Here is a 16,925-nt window from a genome sequence, read left to right as displayed (position 1 = left end):
GAGAAATAGTCAAGCATTTGTTTATCATTGTGTCATGAACCTTATGATATCATCCTTCATTCTTAGAGCTCTCCAAGGTAGGTTTTACTGTTCTTATTTTGCATATGTGCAAGGTAAGACTGACAGGTTAAGTGGCAGATCAGGTGTCCAATCATTTATTGGATATGTTGGCATAATTGTATGAATAATTTTTTGCTCATCACAATTAAAAGAAAATGGAAAAATTACTCCTCCATCTCATGTTCCATCCAGGATAAGGTCTTTCTGGTCAAACTTTCTACACAGAGCAACATAACTAACAAAGATTGTAACTGAAATTTCCCAGAAGAACAGATAGTAAAATAATAGGAATGTCCCTGCTCCAATTATACTTTGGATTAATTTGAATTTTCAGTTTCTCAGCTGACTCTTTTGGCATCACACAGATACAGCTCTTTTGCCATTTTTACAAAACAAACAGGGAGCATATTACCCTTCGGAATGTTCTAGGTGGCATAGGCAGTCCAAGTGTATAGGTGTGGAAAGAGATAGACTAAAGTCACACTTTCCATTTCACAAATATATTTCATGCAATTATTAATTCAGAAATGGTCCAGATGATTTCCAATTCCATATGTCTTCCAAAAGGTTTATTTATTTATTTTTTCAAAATTATTTCCTTGTCCTAAATTTTGAAAAACTGCCTTAAGTGCTGATCACTTCCTGGCCTAATTCCATTACTTCTGTTGATGTCACAATGCACAGAGCTCATCTGAAATCTTGGATTATTTTTCTGTTACACTTTGCCCCTATGTTCAACAAATATTGACCTCTCCTCTTAAATGTATTTATGTATATTTAAATTATATTTTGCATTGAAATTTAAGTTGTTGATTTGAAATATGAAAAAGAAAGCTCAGAATTTTCCTTTCTCTCTGAATAAACTTCTCATCTGGATAAAGTTGTCTGGCACAACATGATTTCTAAAATAGCAAATCTCAGGTAGATTCAGTACTTTCAAAGACTTAATTCATCATTAGTTAATTCTTTGGATACCAGTGGATTTATTTAGACTTTCCATCTATAAATTCTTCGAATGAAAGCTTCAGTGTTGCTTGTTATACATGTGTATATGTTATTCACTGTTTAGCTCAAATATAAATAGGTGAAAAAGAGTAGCTAGAGGAAGACTAGAAAACTTGGGACAATCTCCCAAGGACTAGGGAAATGAGACTTTTGGGACATCCAAGGATATTGAAGAGCTGCCCTCTAATACACTGATTTCTCTCTTGCCTGAAGAAACCTCCAACTTTATAGTGTCATCCTGGCAGGTTGGATGATGGATGATGTGAACACGTTGGCCCACCCAGGACAGAGAGTGCTTGGCAAGCTCCTGTGAATTGTCAAGTTTTGCTCAGATCTAATCAGAAAAGACTCCTTCCAGCCCAGTAGGTTAAGCCAAAAAAGGAAAACAAAATGTCTCAGCTATGCTTGGTATTCAATGGGATAAGGAACTGTTTTTCTTGGAAGAAATCTTCATTTTTCTATACTGTGGGTTGATTACATGGAAGTTCTATGTTTTGGAAGGCAGAGGACATTAAAAATTGTTTACATCAAACTTCAACATTATAAGATGCTCTGCTGTAATTCTTGAAGCTGAAATTTTATATGAATTTCCTACAGTAATACAGATGTTTCAGTCACTGCTTTATTTGAAGGCCTGAGCAGTGTTTGGCACATGATAAAATCTACTGAATGACTGAATGAGTAGTTGGTGAATTAATCAAAGAGTATAAATAAGAACAAGTTGCTGACCATAGGTAATAATAATGTACTGTATATTTCAAAAACCTAGAAGAAAGGAGTTTGAAAGTTTTTCCCCGAAAGAGATGAATCATGTTTGAGGAGAGAGAGATGTTTAACCTAACTTAAACATACAATGTACACATGTATCAAATACCATGAATACACACAATTTTTATGGTTTTATATTATCAGTTAGAAGAATTAAAAGTCAAAAATGTTGGTGGAGAATAAGGTAAATAAAAAGGAGAAGGAGGAGGAGAAGGAAGAAGAAGAGGGGGAGGAGGAAGAGGGGGGTGACGAAGAATAGTAGTAGTAGTAGTAATGGTGTCCAGGGAAGAGGAAAATTTCAATTTACTTTAGAATTGATGTTGAAATTTCTTTTGAAAAATTTGCCTTTGATTTGGATCAACTAAAATTATGCTTAGCTTTTGAAATAGATTTATTAGCAAGTGAAATAATCTAATTACCCACTTTTGCTCAAATTTTAAAAAATGGAATTTCAGGGTAATTTAAAATCTCTCAAATTCCCTGTTTTGCTGTGTCTGTTGGGTGGCTCACCTGAGGGTGCCGGTGTACTAGCATCCTGACAGCTTAAATGTAGGTCTGCTCTGCAGACTCTAGGTTGGCAAAGTGCAGCCTCACCTCATGACTTCTAAGTGCACCTAATAAACCGAGCATTTATAAGGTGGCAAACCCACTAATGCTCTTAAGGGAGAAACTGTGTTCCCTTGGTTTCTAAATAGTCGCACCTGTTTTCGCATTCCAATTAATCCAGCGTGTGCGTTTGTGTGCCCCCACACGTGTGCACAGATAATTTCTATGAAAACCACCACTGGCGAAAGGAGTTTGAAGGAACATTTCAAATATTATCAAATATATTTAAATTGTGCGGGAATGGGCAGATAAGACGGTGCGGTCCTGGGTAGATGAGGCGAACTGTTTCGTTCCCCATTTCACAGCCCATTTATTAAGCCGGGCCCTGAGTGTCTGCTGTTTCTGTTTATTTTCAAAGGTGTGAAAAGGACGTTGATGAGTGCGCCTCCAATCCCTGCTTCAACGGAGGCCTGTGCCAGGACCTACTCGGCAAATTCCAGTGCCTCTGCGACGTCGCCTTCGCCGGGGAGCGCTGCGAGCTGGACGTAAGCGGCCTGTCCTTTTATGTCTCCCTCTTACTGTGGCAGAACCTCTTTCAGCTTCTTTCCTACCTCATTCTGCGCATGAACGATGAGCCGGTTGTGGAGTGGGGCGAACAGGAAGATTACTAGCCCTCATTTCAACATTCCCCGGTGTAGAAGCCCTGGAGTTGCAGGACATGCCTTGATTCACTTTAGACCTCTAAATAAGAAAAAAAAAAAAATTAAAGTAAAAACCATCTTTAAAATGGAAATAAATTCAAGGCCTATATTAAGCATATCACAAGTACTTTGTGTCTGTATAAAATATTTTCCTATTCTAGCTTTAAGAAATGAAAAAAAAGTCTTAACACAAGTAGAAGTATTGAGTGTATTTATTACAAATAAATATATTATCATTTTTTAATACTTCCATATTCGAGTGGTTTAAGAAACCATTTTCTCCCCACTCCATTTTTTTTACAGACATACTTTCCTGCTGTCAGTTCCTCTACTCACTATAATTCTATTTTCACATATGTTCTTTATTCTCATCTATTATTTATGACACAAAAATTTGAAAACTACTCTAAACTGTTTTATATCATGTATGTTTTCATTCAAAGCCATTCAAATGAATTGTTGCCAGTTCTCTGAATAAGTGATAAATGTATAAAGGAAAAGCAGAGAATTATATCCCTAAAATTATATAAAAAGAATGCTCTGGTATCAATATTTAAATTATACTTTGCTAGTGTAATTTCTGATTTTTAAGACCTTCTCTTTTACCATAAAATAACAGATAACATTTTCTCTTTTTTTTCTTGCAATACATTCCCTTTTATCCATGCAAAAATTGATTGTTGATAAATTTATGCATTAGTTGGCTTTTCTATCAAATTTTCACTGACATTTTATCACTTATGCTAAATATATTTGTGTACATATATCTGTCCAAAGGAGGCTTTGTTTGTGTTCATTGAAAGGAAAAATACTGGATCTTATGAATTAATTCAGAACACAAGTAAAATAACAATAATCTACTAAATGTCATTTTGTGAATGTGTCAATGTCTTTGGGAGCTTCCCTGGTTTGAATATGTAAGCATAATTTATTCATTGAATGATATACAATATTCTAATTATTTTAAGAACGTTGTTTTTCTCTGGAAATGACCAAGGTAAACCTAAATATATGTTCAGACAATCAGGAGAACAAAATAGTGTGATCTAAAAGCAAAGAAAACACATTACATTTTATTTTACAATAGTAATTGAATATTTATGCAGCAAATATTCGATGGAGTACCAGCAATCACTTCAAACCAAAAGTATCTAATTTTGAAATCAATTCTTTATATGCATCCATTTCCTTCACATCCCAGATTTTGTGGCAAGAGACATGGGGAAAGCTTTCCCCCAACATTTGCATTTCTAAATATTTGCAATAAACATTAGATAAAATATAGCTAAAGACCATACACGTAGTTTTCACATTTACTCCCTTCTAGACATATCTGTAATTATAAACTCATAGGCCATTCCAAATGTAATTTTTTCCTACCAAAAATATATATCTAAGAAATATTAACTCACAATCTCTTTGTGCAATTCTGAAGCCTCTATTGTCACTGTAATTGTCAACTGCTTTCTGTTTTCCAAATGTGTTCTTGTCATGCAATATCTGACTTTAAAAACGTACTATCTTTTCTCTTTATTTTTCTGTAGTTTCAACTGTGTTGTGTGTGACTATGGCTTTTACACATTTTCATAGAAAAATAAAACCTTTTCTCCTGTACCTTCTATTTCTCACCCTCTGATGAGACTGTCTTTGTTTTCTTTAACTGTGCCTCACATGGTAAGATATCCACAATGCAGGCCCATATGTGCAAACGTGCATGCTACACACATAATCCACATAAGGAACACAGAAGCACTAGTCCCAATCTCCTGGATCATGATCTCTTTCTCCACCTGTCCCTGCAAATAAACACTGTGGCATCAAGGTCAAGTCCATGTACTTTCCCTCTCTGGCAAGTAATCATCTAGTTGGCAATCTATTACTGATTGCAACCCTAATTGTTCTGACTATTGATTTATATTGTCCCTGATAAAACCTAGCCTTAGTTCAACCTACCTCTTAGGAGGAGACATCTTACGTAAGTAACAAAAGTTCTCAAACACTACTCTGGACCAACCTTCTAAAACATAACTTGCATTTATCTGCATAAAAACTAATTTTATTTTCCTCATTTTTCAGATTTAACATCTGAATTAAGTAAAAATATGTTTCTGGTTTGAGCCACACCTCCTTCTTTGTGTGTGTGTGTGCATAGTGATTGGGTTTTGTTACCCTCTATTTTGAATTAAAGAGAAACAGAATAGGCAAATTTGGAGAAACTGGTGTTTTAGTAGCCAGGAGAGACAACAAAATCTAATTAACACTATTGCACAACTTATTCTGTGCTGAAAACTGTGATAAGCCATTTTTAAATACATGATTTTTTTAAAAATCATGTTTTTTTTTTAACACAAGTTCAATCAAAATCTCTTACCTTATAAACTCTTCACTGTTTGGCTGAAAGATCCTTTTGCAATGTGTGGGTTTGAGATAGTAGCTATTCAGCTGTGATTTTTTAATGTTTAATTGAAACTTTTTAGAAGTGGTGCTATATAAAATTTGAGTATGGTAATTTAAGTAGGAAAACAGTGAAGAATTTTACTCAACTGCTAATACTATCACTGCTATGGATTATTTCACTTCTCTAAGTTAGTTTTCTGGGTTTTTTTTTTAAGAGAGAGAGAGGGAGAGAGAAAGAGAGAGAGAGAGAGAGAATATTGTAATATTTAGTTTTTAGTTTTCAGTGGACACAACATCTTTGTTTGTATGTGGTGCTGAGGATTGAACCCAGGCCGCACACATGCCAGGCGAGCGCGCTACCGCTTGAGCCACATCCCCAGGCCCAGTTTTCTGGTTTATTCAACACATGCTAAATGAATATTATGTGCAGGACCCAAGGTGAGGTGCTGGGAATATGACTATAAATTAGATGCCTAGCTTGCTTACAACAAGCTGAAGCTCTCACAGAGAATGTAGGAAGACAGAGGGGCAGGTCCCAGGGCTGTGCCGAGATGGAGTTGAGTGAGCACCAGCAGGAAGAGTGTGCAGAGGAGGCATTTCACCTAATTTTAAAGATGGATGTGGAAGGTAGAGGAACGTTTCCCCAAACCTAAGCTGAGATTCAAAGGTAAACAGAAGCCAGGCTCTGAAAGGAGAGAAGGAACAGCCAAGAGTGTTTCAGGTCAAGGTTGGACAGTGTGACAAGAGCACAAAGAGATGGGGACATGGTAAGACTGGGGCCCTAGAGCTGAGTTGAAGAGAGTCCTTACACGCCATGGTGGAGAAGTTGGCTTTTCATCTGAAGAACAATGGGAAGTCTTTCAAAGGTTTCAAAGAGGAAAAAATGACATAATCTTACTAGCACTTTTAAAAATCCCCTGGGCTGCTGTGTAGAGGATGGATCAAAAAGAAAAACAAAAAAAAAGACTAGACCCAGAAAAATATAGTTAAGAGGTTGTGTAGGATACAGACAAAATGAAAGGAGACTTTGCTCTACCTTTCACAGTTGAAGGTGATATAGGGAAGGGGAAAAATTAACCAAGTCTGAAGTGGTAAGCCCTTATGATTGTTTTAAAGAAGGTATAGGATGATAAGGGAAAATGAGTTACATTTGATGAATATTATATTTTAAATATCCATTTATTGAGAAATGAATAAATGTAAGGTTTTATGGGATACCTATTAATCAATCAGTATGGAAATTTCATTCTGTAGTTCAAGAAACAAATCTGGACTGAGCATATAAATTTGAGTTTCATGTTACAGATATATTGGCTTTTATATTCTCTATCTCCATGGGTCCAAATGTACAACCCATTTGTATTATTTATCTACTGCTCTATAACAATATCTTTTCAAACTTAAAACTACAGGTTTATTATCATACAGTGTCTGTGTGCAGGAGTCAGTCCAGGCATGGCTCACCTGGGTCCTATGCTTAGGAGCTTATCAAGAGCAGTTATCAACTGGGGATGTGATCTCATTTGAGGATCCATAGAAGAGAAATCCACTTCCAAGTTCACACAGTTGGTTGGTAGAGTTCAATTCCTTACAACTGAAGGACAGAGGGCCTCAGTTGTTTTGTGACTATGGCTCAGAGACAGCCCACACAGTTCCTGGCCCATACATGGGGCTCCCAACATGGCTCCTTACTTTCTCAAAGTCAAAAAGGGAGAGAGTCCAGCAAGACAGTTCAATAAAATGTTGTCATGTAATCATGCTCATGTAATCACAAATATCCCTTGGCTTTGTCACGTTCTCACAAAGCCTCTGGTTAGAAGCATCACAGGACATGTCCACACACAGACAGAGTCTCAACAGAGACTAGGAAACTAGGAAAAGGTGACCACAGAGTCCACCTTCAGAGTCATCTATTTGGCACATCATCCCTGTATTCTCTTTATCACTCTCTGTGTGCTCTCTCCTCCATGTTTTCCTGACATCTCTCTTCCCCTTAAATCTATTTTCCACTCTGTAAAATCCATTGATAGCTTTTTAAATTCAATTATCTTTTAAACTGCTGGATAGTTTATCATCTTACAAATCAACCTTTTCTTTCATCCTGCCCTATTTCTTTTCACCATGATTGCTGTTCTTTTTCTTCGAAATACTAAGAACTTGTTTAATAATCTCTTTCAGATTATTCTAATATTTCAGACTCTCAGAATGCTCATGGTCCTGTTTTTGTTTCTGTGGAATTTTCTTCACAACAGTTTTTCCTCTGTAGATTCTATTTTTTGTGGGTGAACACAACTTTAAGAGGATTTTCCCCCGCTGTGGGAGTCTGTGTACTCGCTGAGTTGTGGAAATGTTCCTGGCTGGAGTCTTCGCTTTGGTCTTTTGCTGGGCAGACAGGAGGTTCGTCAGTCTAGTGCCTGCTTGGGGATTCCCACAACATCTGGATACTGTAAATTTGGGCTCTGCATCCAATCTCAGTGTAAGCCCTTCATAAATATAACCCCAGCTGCCTCTCCAGCCTCATTTCTTATCCATTCTCTCACGACTCCCCTCTCCAGCTGTGCGGAAACTCTCACCTCCCTCAAGCTTTCCACAGCTCCTCCTTTACCCACCTGTACCTTCCTAGCTCCCATTTCCTTCTTTTCTTCCTGGCAACCCAGCTCTGTTTCCTGAAATTCTGGATCTAATATGACTCCTCCAGGATCTTCTCCCTGACTTCCCCTGAAGTTGTTCACTATTTTATTTCTGTTTCTCTCTTGTCACTTTGTACCTCTCTTCTAGTGCTTATTGTTGGTAATCTAATCATCTAAACACAGAAAACACTTCTCCATAATACACTTCTCAAGGGCAAGGACCGTCTAACACAAACTGACATGGCTCTACAAACGCTGGTGAAAGAATTATCACTTTACAGAACCATGAGGATCTTGAGAAGTAACTGTATTAGTTTCTTACCTAATATGTTGATTTTTGCAAGGGTGAATGCTTGATTTATATAGGATGAAGGTTATCATGATATACTTATAACTCAGTTGCATTATCTTTGATAATATAAATTAGCACTTATTCCTAGTGGTATAATAATGTCAAAAGAGTAGTGATTATGTCAGTCTCAATTTTTTTTCTTTCATTATATCAGCAGAATTCTAATAGCTGTTTTAAAATCTTATTTGCTCATTTCAACACCTGGGTCATCATGAGATTGGCCCCCACTGATTAAATTTCCTCTTGCACAAGGGATTTCTTTTTTCTGTTTCTTTTTCTGGTAACTTTGGATTGTACCTTGGGCAGTATAGATCATGTGTTATTATAGATTATATAAAGACTATGAATTCTTTTCCATTTCTTTAAGAAGCATTTTGTTTTAGTGAGTGATCAATTAGCTAAATGAAACCCCCATTCTTATAGTGGTGCCACCTATTGATGCCATAGCTGAAATCACTCAGTTCTTCCACCTTTATTTAGCTGGACTGCTTGGAGTCTCCTTTACCTGTGCACCTTTCAAGGTATAGCTAAAAATCTGAGCAGAAGTCATTTTGTGGATTTGGGGGCTCCGCCTCTGTAGCACTGTCCTTTCCAGAATTTTCCTCTTCCCTTTCCAGCTGCTATGGTGAAATCTACCTCTTTTCCCTGGTTCTTTAAGCCTAAGGTTGCAAAGTTCACTCCTGGATTTAATTAATCAGCTTGGTGTTGATTTGGGACTGCATTCAGAAAACAGGTTGGGGAAAACAAACAAACAAACAAAATCACCCAGTAGCCTCCTTATTTCTAAGTTCCATTGTCACATAGTTTAATGCATACTTTTAATTACTCACCAGCACTCTTAAATTGCAGTTTTGTTATTCTATCCAGTTTTATAGTTGTTATTTAGCAAGAGGTTGGTTTAAAAGGAGAAACTTGGTTATCAAAAGTGGAAGCTGTGATTTTATGTAGGCCATTTAAGACTGTGTTAACATAGGTATTTGGTCCTGGAACAAAAGATGCGATTTTCCTTCTGACTTCTGCATTGGCCAGGTCACTTCAGAAGACAAGGTTTTACTTCTGAATCCATATTTAAAGGAAAAGTTTGAGGGTAACTTCCAGGATCTAAAAACAGGCATTTTAGAAATAGTGTAATGATAAAGGAAGGTTTTCTCTAGAAAGAGATGGCAAGGAAAACATAAAATTTCCTTCACATATTTCAGTGGTTATTGTGAGAAGTTAGAAGTTGATTCATTTTATATAAACACAGAGAGTAGAATAAAAGACAAAAGGATAAAAATTTTAGGATGATTTCAAGTCAGCCTAAGGAAAAGCCAGCCAACATTAGAACTATTCAATAATGTTAAGAATTGATCTGCACCAAAGTGAACTCCTGTCCCTGGAAACCTTCCAAGAGAATATGTCAGAAATAGCACAGAGAATACTTGTATAGTGGTTGAGAAAGATGCATGGATCTGACAATTCTTAAACATCCACGATTAGCTGATTAAGCACAACTAATGCACTTTGTACCTATGAAATTTCTTAAGATTGTGATATATATATATATATATATATATATATATATATATATATATATATTACCCATGACAGCAGAATTATGAGCTAGTTTGAGAAATGAAATTTGTGTTTTTTAGTTAAATAAAGTGCAGTATTGAGGGTTAAATAATTGACTAAGCTCACCTGATATTTTGGAGAAAGGAAGGACTGTGAAAGATACTTCTGGGATTTTCAGATCGTTAATACATTAGACCATGTTATAGTGAAGCAATGTTTAAAAAATGAGAAATTTTCCTAAGAATGTATTTCTTGAAGCACTGATTTATTATGCTGGTTTCTTGGAAATTGAAAACCTAACACCATCAACTCTGTTCCAATTACCATTTGAAAGGTAACTTTATCATTCAGAGCAAGGATAAGCTAGGCCTGGATGTCTTGTCATGGGTTTCACATGGGTACACAAGCTTTTCTGAGCAAACCTGGAGGTCTGCTTTGCTCCACCATCAATCATTTTTAGACAGGCTATGCAATAGAATTGAGGCATGTAGCAGCCAGGGGGGAAAAAAAAAAGAGCAATCTGGAAAGCTTATTTGGATGGTGTTTCTTTTTTTAAGTCATATGTTAAAATGATGTTGGAAAAATATTCCATTTTAAATTTTAGGGCAATCCCTATTGGAAGATTAAGCTAATGGTCTTTCAACCATCACATTGAAGTACATGGCACTGAAATATTAGACTAAATTATACGAAGTTGTGTGTGTTTAATATTTAAGATCCACAAAAATGACAATTTCATATGGTACAACCTGTTATATAATAAGTACCTATCTATATGTGCCAGGAGGCTGCTTCCCCTAACTTTTGGGTTACTAATGCAGCACAGTCAATTAAATATTTAAAAGGATTTCAGGAATGATCCAATTCAACTTCTGTTTATAAAAGATGAAGAATGTAAGGTGGGACAGGCGGTGCTTTACTTAAGCTTTTAAAGTATTCAGTTCAATATTATTTCCATAGTCCAAAGCTGAAAGAGCAAATTCCTCTCCGACTTGCAATGAAGATTCTGAATGAGATTCTCAGAGTACCCTAGAGTCCTGCATTTTCTCTACATATATTATGAATTTTAAAGAACAAAAATACATAAAACTGAATCAACATCAGACCTATATTCATCAAAATTATAGTCTTATTCTGAGGATGTTAAAGGTACTCTAAGGAAGTATCATGACAATTGTGAATCATCATTGTTCAGTCCTAAGATCTTAAGAAGTTGTAGGAGGCAAAGCTGAGTCTGGCTTGATTTTGTAATAGAAAAGATGAAAAGATATATGATCTGAAGGGAACTTCCATAATAGTTATGTTAATATTCACAGCACCCTTATACATTGTGAGATAAACACACAATGTATTTTTGACATTTTTGTCATTGATATTTATTTTGGGCATTGACATTTAGAAGGGTGAGGTATTGGCCCAATGTTAACACAGAAAGTAGACATCTAAATCTTAGCACAATTTAGAACCTAGGAGTGCTTGATTCCAAGCCATGTCTTTCCAGTATGCACCACCATCTTTAATAACAAATCCAATAGATTAAGTGCAAAAAAAAATTACTCCTATCAACTTGTTTATTTTTAATAAAAGAAACATGAAAGAAAATATGCTTTGCTCTGAACTTTCTCATTTGGCATTCAGAAGGGCAAAAAAAATTTTTAAATTACCTCAATTGGTACCCCTAAAATAATTATTGTGAAAAGTACAAAAGAAATAGATGATACGATTGAATCTGGGAAAAGCAAGCCATGCCTACACTGTATTCTTTTTCAATTTAAGAAAGTCTGTCAATTTTATAACTTCAGGATTTTCTTCCTTTCACAATAATTCTGACCGATATTTTTATCTTTATTTTAAAAGTGAAGAAATGGAAATTTGAAAAGTTTCCCTGATTTGGTCAAGGACAATCATCCAGGAAGTGACAGACCTGGGGTTGAATCAAGTTTTCTATTTCTAAATGTAATGCTAAAGAAAAGGTCAGGATCTGTCAATTGGGACCCAGGAAAGGGATTATGGGATAATTAGTAGGGGTTCCTGTCTTGTGGTCCAAAATGTGAATTATTACCAAAAATGGCTTGATGATGATTCACTTATTCCTCTCCACTCAACCCTAAAGCTTTGATCCTATTGGAGTAGTTGCCATATTTCTAAAATGAAATAACAAGTAAAGATGATATAGAGGAGGGCAACTAGAATAATAGGATATAGGGGATTTGAGGAGTGGGCAGACACATCTAATGAAAAAGTTCCTCTTCACCTGAGCTCAGTGAAGGGCCTGAACACACCTGGAAATTAATGGATGGTATGATTGAGGGAACCTGTTTGGTAAGCTCCCAAATTCCAGGATGCAGGCATTCACTGAGACCTACCTAAACATAGCAAGTAATAAGAAAATCTTCTTCACGTCATTAAAATAATAATAATAACCTTATAGAACTCGTTAACCCAAGATAGTAAAGCAGAAAATAAAAATAAATGCAGCAAGGATTTGGAGTCATTTATGAATGACAGAGTCATAAATGGTTTCTGAGAGGGTTAGAGTTATGCTTAATTGTAAAGGCTAATGTCAAGTACAGAGCCCACTGGCCCACTTCCTCAGGCTTCTGTTGCAAACTGAGCACTGGCCAATGGCACAACAGTCTTACTCTGATGGCAATTTCTTTGTGCTCTGAATTTGGCCTGCAGGAAGGAGGCACACAGAATGACTTTCTCTTCAAATTATAATATAAAAAAAACACTGTCACTTCTCGCTGACTTTCTACTAATTAGCATTCAGAAGGGAGTAAATATAGCACTAGATATTTCTCCAAAGCAGACATAAAAATGGCCAACACATATATGAAAAGATGTTCAACATCACTGATCATCAGGGAAATGCAAGACAAAACCACAACGAGCTATCACCTCACACATATTTATATGGCTATTCTCAACAAAACAAGATAACAAGGGCTAGTGAGAATGCAGACAAGTGGGAATCCTGTGCACTGCTGTGGAGAGTATATAACAGTGCAGCCACTATGGAAAAGAGAATGAAACTTCCTCAAAATATTAAAACAGAACGATTATAGGATTCAGTAATCCTGCTTCTGGGTATATCTCCAAAAGAATTGAAATCAGGATTCAAAGACATTTCTAGACTTCCATGTTCCTTACAGCATTATCAATGCAAGTCAAGATATAGAAACAACCTAAATGTCCTTGGAAGGATGAATGGATTAAAAAATAAAATGGTAGACACATACAATGGAATAGTATTCAACTGTAAAAATAATGAAATTCTGACACCTGCTACAACATGGATTAAGCTAAGTGAAATTCACTAAGTAAAAAGTTTACTAATGTAAAATCATTACACTAAGTGAAATTCACTATTACAGAAAGACAAATACTGGGCTGGGGATGTGGCTCAAGTGGTAATGCATTCTCCTGGAATGAGTGGGATGCTGGGTTCGATCCTCAGCACCACATTAAAAAAAAAAAATAAAGATGTTGAGTCCACCGAAAACTGAAAAAAATATTTAAAAAATTCTCTCTCTCTCTCCTCTCTCTCTCTCTCTTTGAAAAAAAGAAAGACAAATATTGCATGATTTTACTTATAGATAGATGACTAAAATAGTCAATTTTATGGAGCAGAGAGTAGAATGGTGGTTGCCAGAGGCTGGGCAGAGGAGAAAACTGGGAGTTGCTATTAGATGAATGTAAAATTTCAGTTATACAAGATGAATAAGTTCTAGAGATCTGTGTGCACGCTGTGCCTGTAGTTAACAATGCCTTATGGTGCATTTGGAAATTCATTAGGAAGGTAGCTGTCCTGTTAAGTGTTCTCACCACAGTTAAAAAAAATTACTTAATAGAGTATTACAAACATTTTAAATGGAGAAAAAACAGATATAATAAAATGAGTTCTTAAATGTTATTTTGATGCATTATCAGGCACTGAAGTCAGGTCTGATTTAGTTCACTAACCTGTTTTCCTTTCCTCTTTTCACACATTATTATGATTTCTGCTTCACCAAGTATAATTAATGTCCTTCATTCTTAATGTGAGTCCATTGCCGCAGGCTTCACAGAAATCATGTAACATAGATTTTCACCTTCACAACGCATTTCTTTATGTGTCCAAAATAGAACACAAAGAGAAAATACAGTGAGGCTCCTGAATGGTGGGTGTAACAAATGGAATTTATTCTTGTTACTCCATAAACAAGTATAGAAAATAACCAGGTTGGTGTTTGCCACTGAGGTGACTAGCTAACCATATTCTACAGCATTTTTGTCACTTGTCAAATCAACTCCTCTACCGAGATCTCCCTGAAATGATGATTGTCTTGCTACATACACTACTGGACTTAAAGAAACAAATTTTTTAAATAGTGCATTTATTCACTCTTCCACCATTTATTGAGGTCCTACTATAGGTAAGGCTCTGAGATAGGCAAGATAAGCAACTAAAATACACACAAAGGATGTTCCTGTTTTCAAAGAACTTAAGTAACAGAACCAGACATATACCTCCACGCATAGAATTCTCCATTTTCGTAAATCATGGTGATATTTGAAATGTACTCATAGTGATGCACATTGGGTATGTCAAGAATGACCATATTGTTTGGTTATTCAGACTGGGATACTTTAAAGTGAAAGGGAGCTAGGAATACAGCTTAAACTGATATTGTTCTGGGCTAACTGGGACATACCCTATTATCCATACTGTAAAATTAATTGTTTTACACTTCTGTTTTCCTTAAAATGCAGTTAAAGTCTATCATAGATAGTTCAAGAAATCAAGTATACACTTTACAAATCAATTAATTGGTCAAATCATTGAAAGCAAACCATAAAATTGATTGCCTCTTGTTAGTTTTAATTTTCTTATTTCCCTTATTGTTTACTTGAGGAGAACTTTTGGCATTTGGTTCCATCTATCAAAAATAGAGTTGTAATCAACCAAACTGGAAACTGCTGGTATAAAACTGAATACATGCTGTTGTCTAGTACAATATGACATGAATTCAGTTTCTCTTAATTAATTTTCAAGAATGGGGTGTATAAATTTTTATGTAATATGCATCTCTTAAGTAACATTGCTTTTATGAATGAGGCTGTATCTCATTAAACCCATTGCTGAATCCTTTTGGTGAGAATACACGAATTGGCATACAGAAAACTAGATACATAGCAAAATTTAATATTTGAAAAACTTAAAATATCAAGGTCACTTGAAGTTGGTAATTGTTTTAATATTATTTCTACTGAAAATTTCCATGACTAATAATATTTATTCATATAATATATGATTAAATATTATATATATATTATATAATGTATATTAATATAGATATATGATTTTATACATATATATAATTTTCCTGATCTTTGTAATTAAAATTTTTTCTTTCTAGATATAAAAGAATTAGTCTTGCTATTACCTTTTTCTCACAATGTGAGTACTAAAACATAAATTTGTTTCATGTAAATTGTTGAAATCTGCTTAACTAGTTGTCTACAAAAAAGAAGCATCATGTTAAAGATGATATCCAAAAACAAATAGGCTATTTGCATTGAAATTTAGCTGATCATTTGGAAAGTACATTTATGATCACTCCATTGTCTAACTGCGTTTAATTTAGTTCTGTAAGTAAATACATTTTATTTAACAGTAAAGAGAATATATGTTTCTTTCATCTAACTCCCTTTATATTCCTTTGATAATCCTATTCTGATAATAAGATAGTGTTATAAAGGAAAACAAAGGTATTTTATATTTGTTATTCAAGGTGGCAAAGTATATATTAGTGTCTGGTGAATGACAAATATCACTCTAGTTGATATCTAAAACTCAGGGGAAAAATTACACCCTAAGACTTCCTTTGAAATTTTTAATAGCCAACATCATGTTGGTTATAAAGAAGATAATAAATATTAACTGACATAATCAAAGAAGTGGTTCTGAAGTAAGTGCCAAAACAGCAATTTCTAACTTTAGAATCGTCTGTGCATGGGCATGTGTGTATGTTTGTGTGCTTGTGTGTATGTGTGTTCAGTCTTCTTCAAAGTTACTAAAATTAAGATGAAAATGATAATACATATTAAGTACAGAAAATGGACCTATTTTCCCTAACAAATTCACAGAAGGAAAAGGCAAGGTATTATGGTTTGGATATGAGGTGTCCCCCAGTGTGTCCTGTACTGATGCAGAATGCTCAGAGGTGAAAGGAATATGAGAGCTATAATAGGTGGATTAATCCATTTGATGAATTAATAATTTAAATGGCCTTATTAGGTAGTAACTGTGGGCAGGTAAGGTGTGGCTGAAAGAATTAGATCACTGGAGGCGCGACTTGAGGGTTTACATTTTGTCCCTGATGATGGGTTCTTTCTCTGCTTTCCAGTTGGCATTTGTGGGGCTGAGTTTTCCTTCACCAGGCCCTTCCACCATAATGCACTACTTTATCTTGGGCCCAAACAAATGGAGTCAGCCCACCAGGTTTTGATCCTCTGAATCCATGAGCCCCAAATAAACATTTCCTTCTCTAAGTTGTTCTTGTCAGATATTTTGGTCACAGGGATGAAAAGATGCTAACATTAGATTTGGTCCCTAGTAACCCCTTTGTTGGTGATAGTGTCTTGGGGTTAAGTATGTCACACGCTCCAACATTTCTATCCAAGAACCAAATTCACAGACAGCTTTTTATTCATATTGGACTAAAACTTGATATAAATTAGCTCTTCCCTGAATCAATCCTAGAGGCAGTTTAGATCCATGAAGATATAACCTGTAATGAAGGACACTCTCATAGCAGTTGTCCAACTAATATTCAATTAGACTTCCTCTGCTTTTAGAAGAGTATTATATGATGTCAGAATAGAGAGGACTGCTCAAAATCTTAGTGATCTAGAAGAAGTGGTGTA

The 16,925-nt window shown here is 35.4% G+C and overlaps 1 protein-coding gene across 3 annotated transcripts in view; it reads left to right on the top strand.

The window, feature by feature from the left end:
• Nucleotides 1–16,925, top strand: part of Crb1 (crumbs cell polarity complex component 1) — a 129,241-nt gene that overhangs the window by 92,090 nt on the left and 20,226 nt on the right. For all 3 annotated transcript variants that reach the window (XM_026401491.2, XM_077802839.1, XM_026401490.2), the window contains one exon: nucleotides 2,798–2,924. In XM_026401491.2, coding sequence (XP_026257276.2) covers nucleotides 2,798–2,924 — 127 coding nt within the window. The remainder of the gene's footprint in view (nucleotides 1–2,797; nucleotides 2,925–16,925) is intronic.

The sequence above is a fragment of the Urocitellus parryii genome, chromosome 9 (genome assembly GCF_045843805.1).
Source record: "Urocitellus parryii isolate mUroPar1 chromosome 9, mUroPar1.hap1, whole genome shotgun sequence".
Lineage (NCBI taxonomy): Eukaryota > Metazoa > Chordata > Mammalia > Rodentia > Sciuridae > Urocitellus > Urocitellus parryii.
Note: the sequence above shows the minus strand (reverse complement) of the source record. Positions and strands in the feature narration are given on the sequence as shown.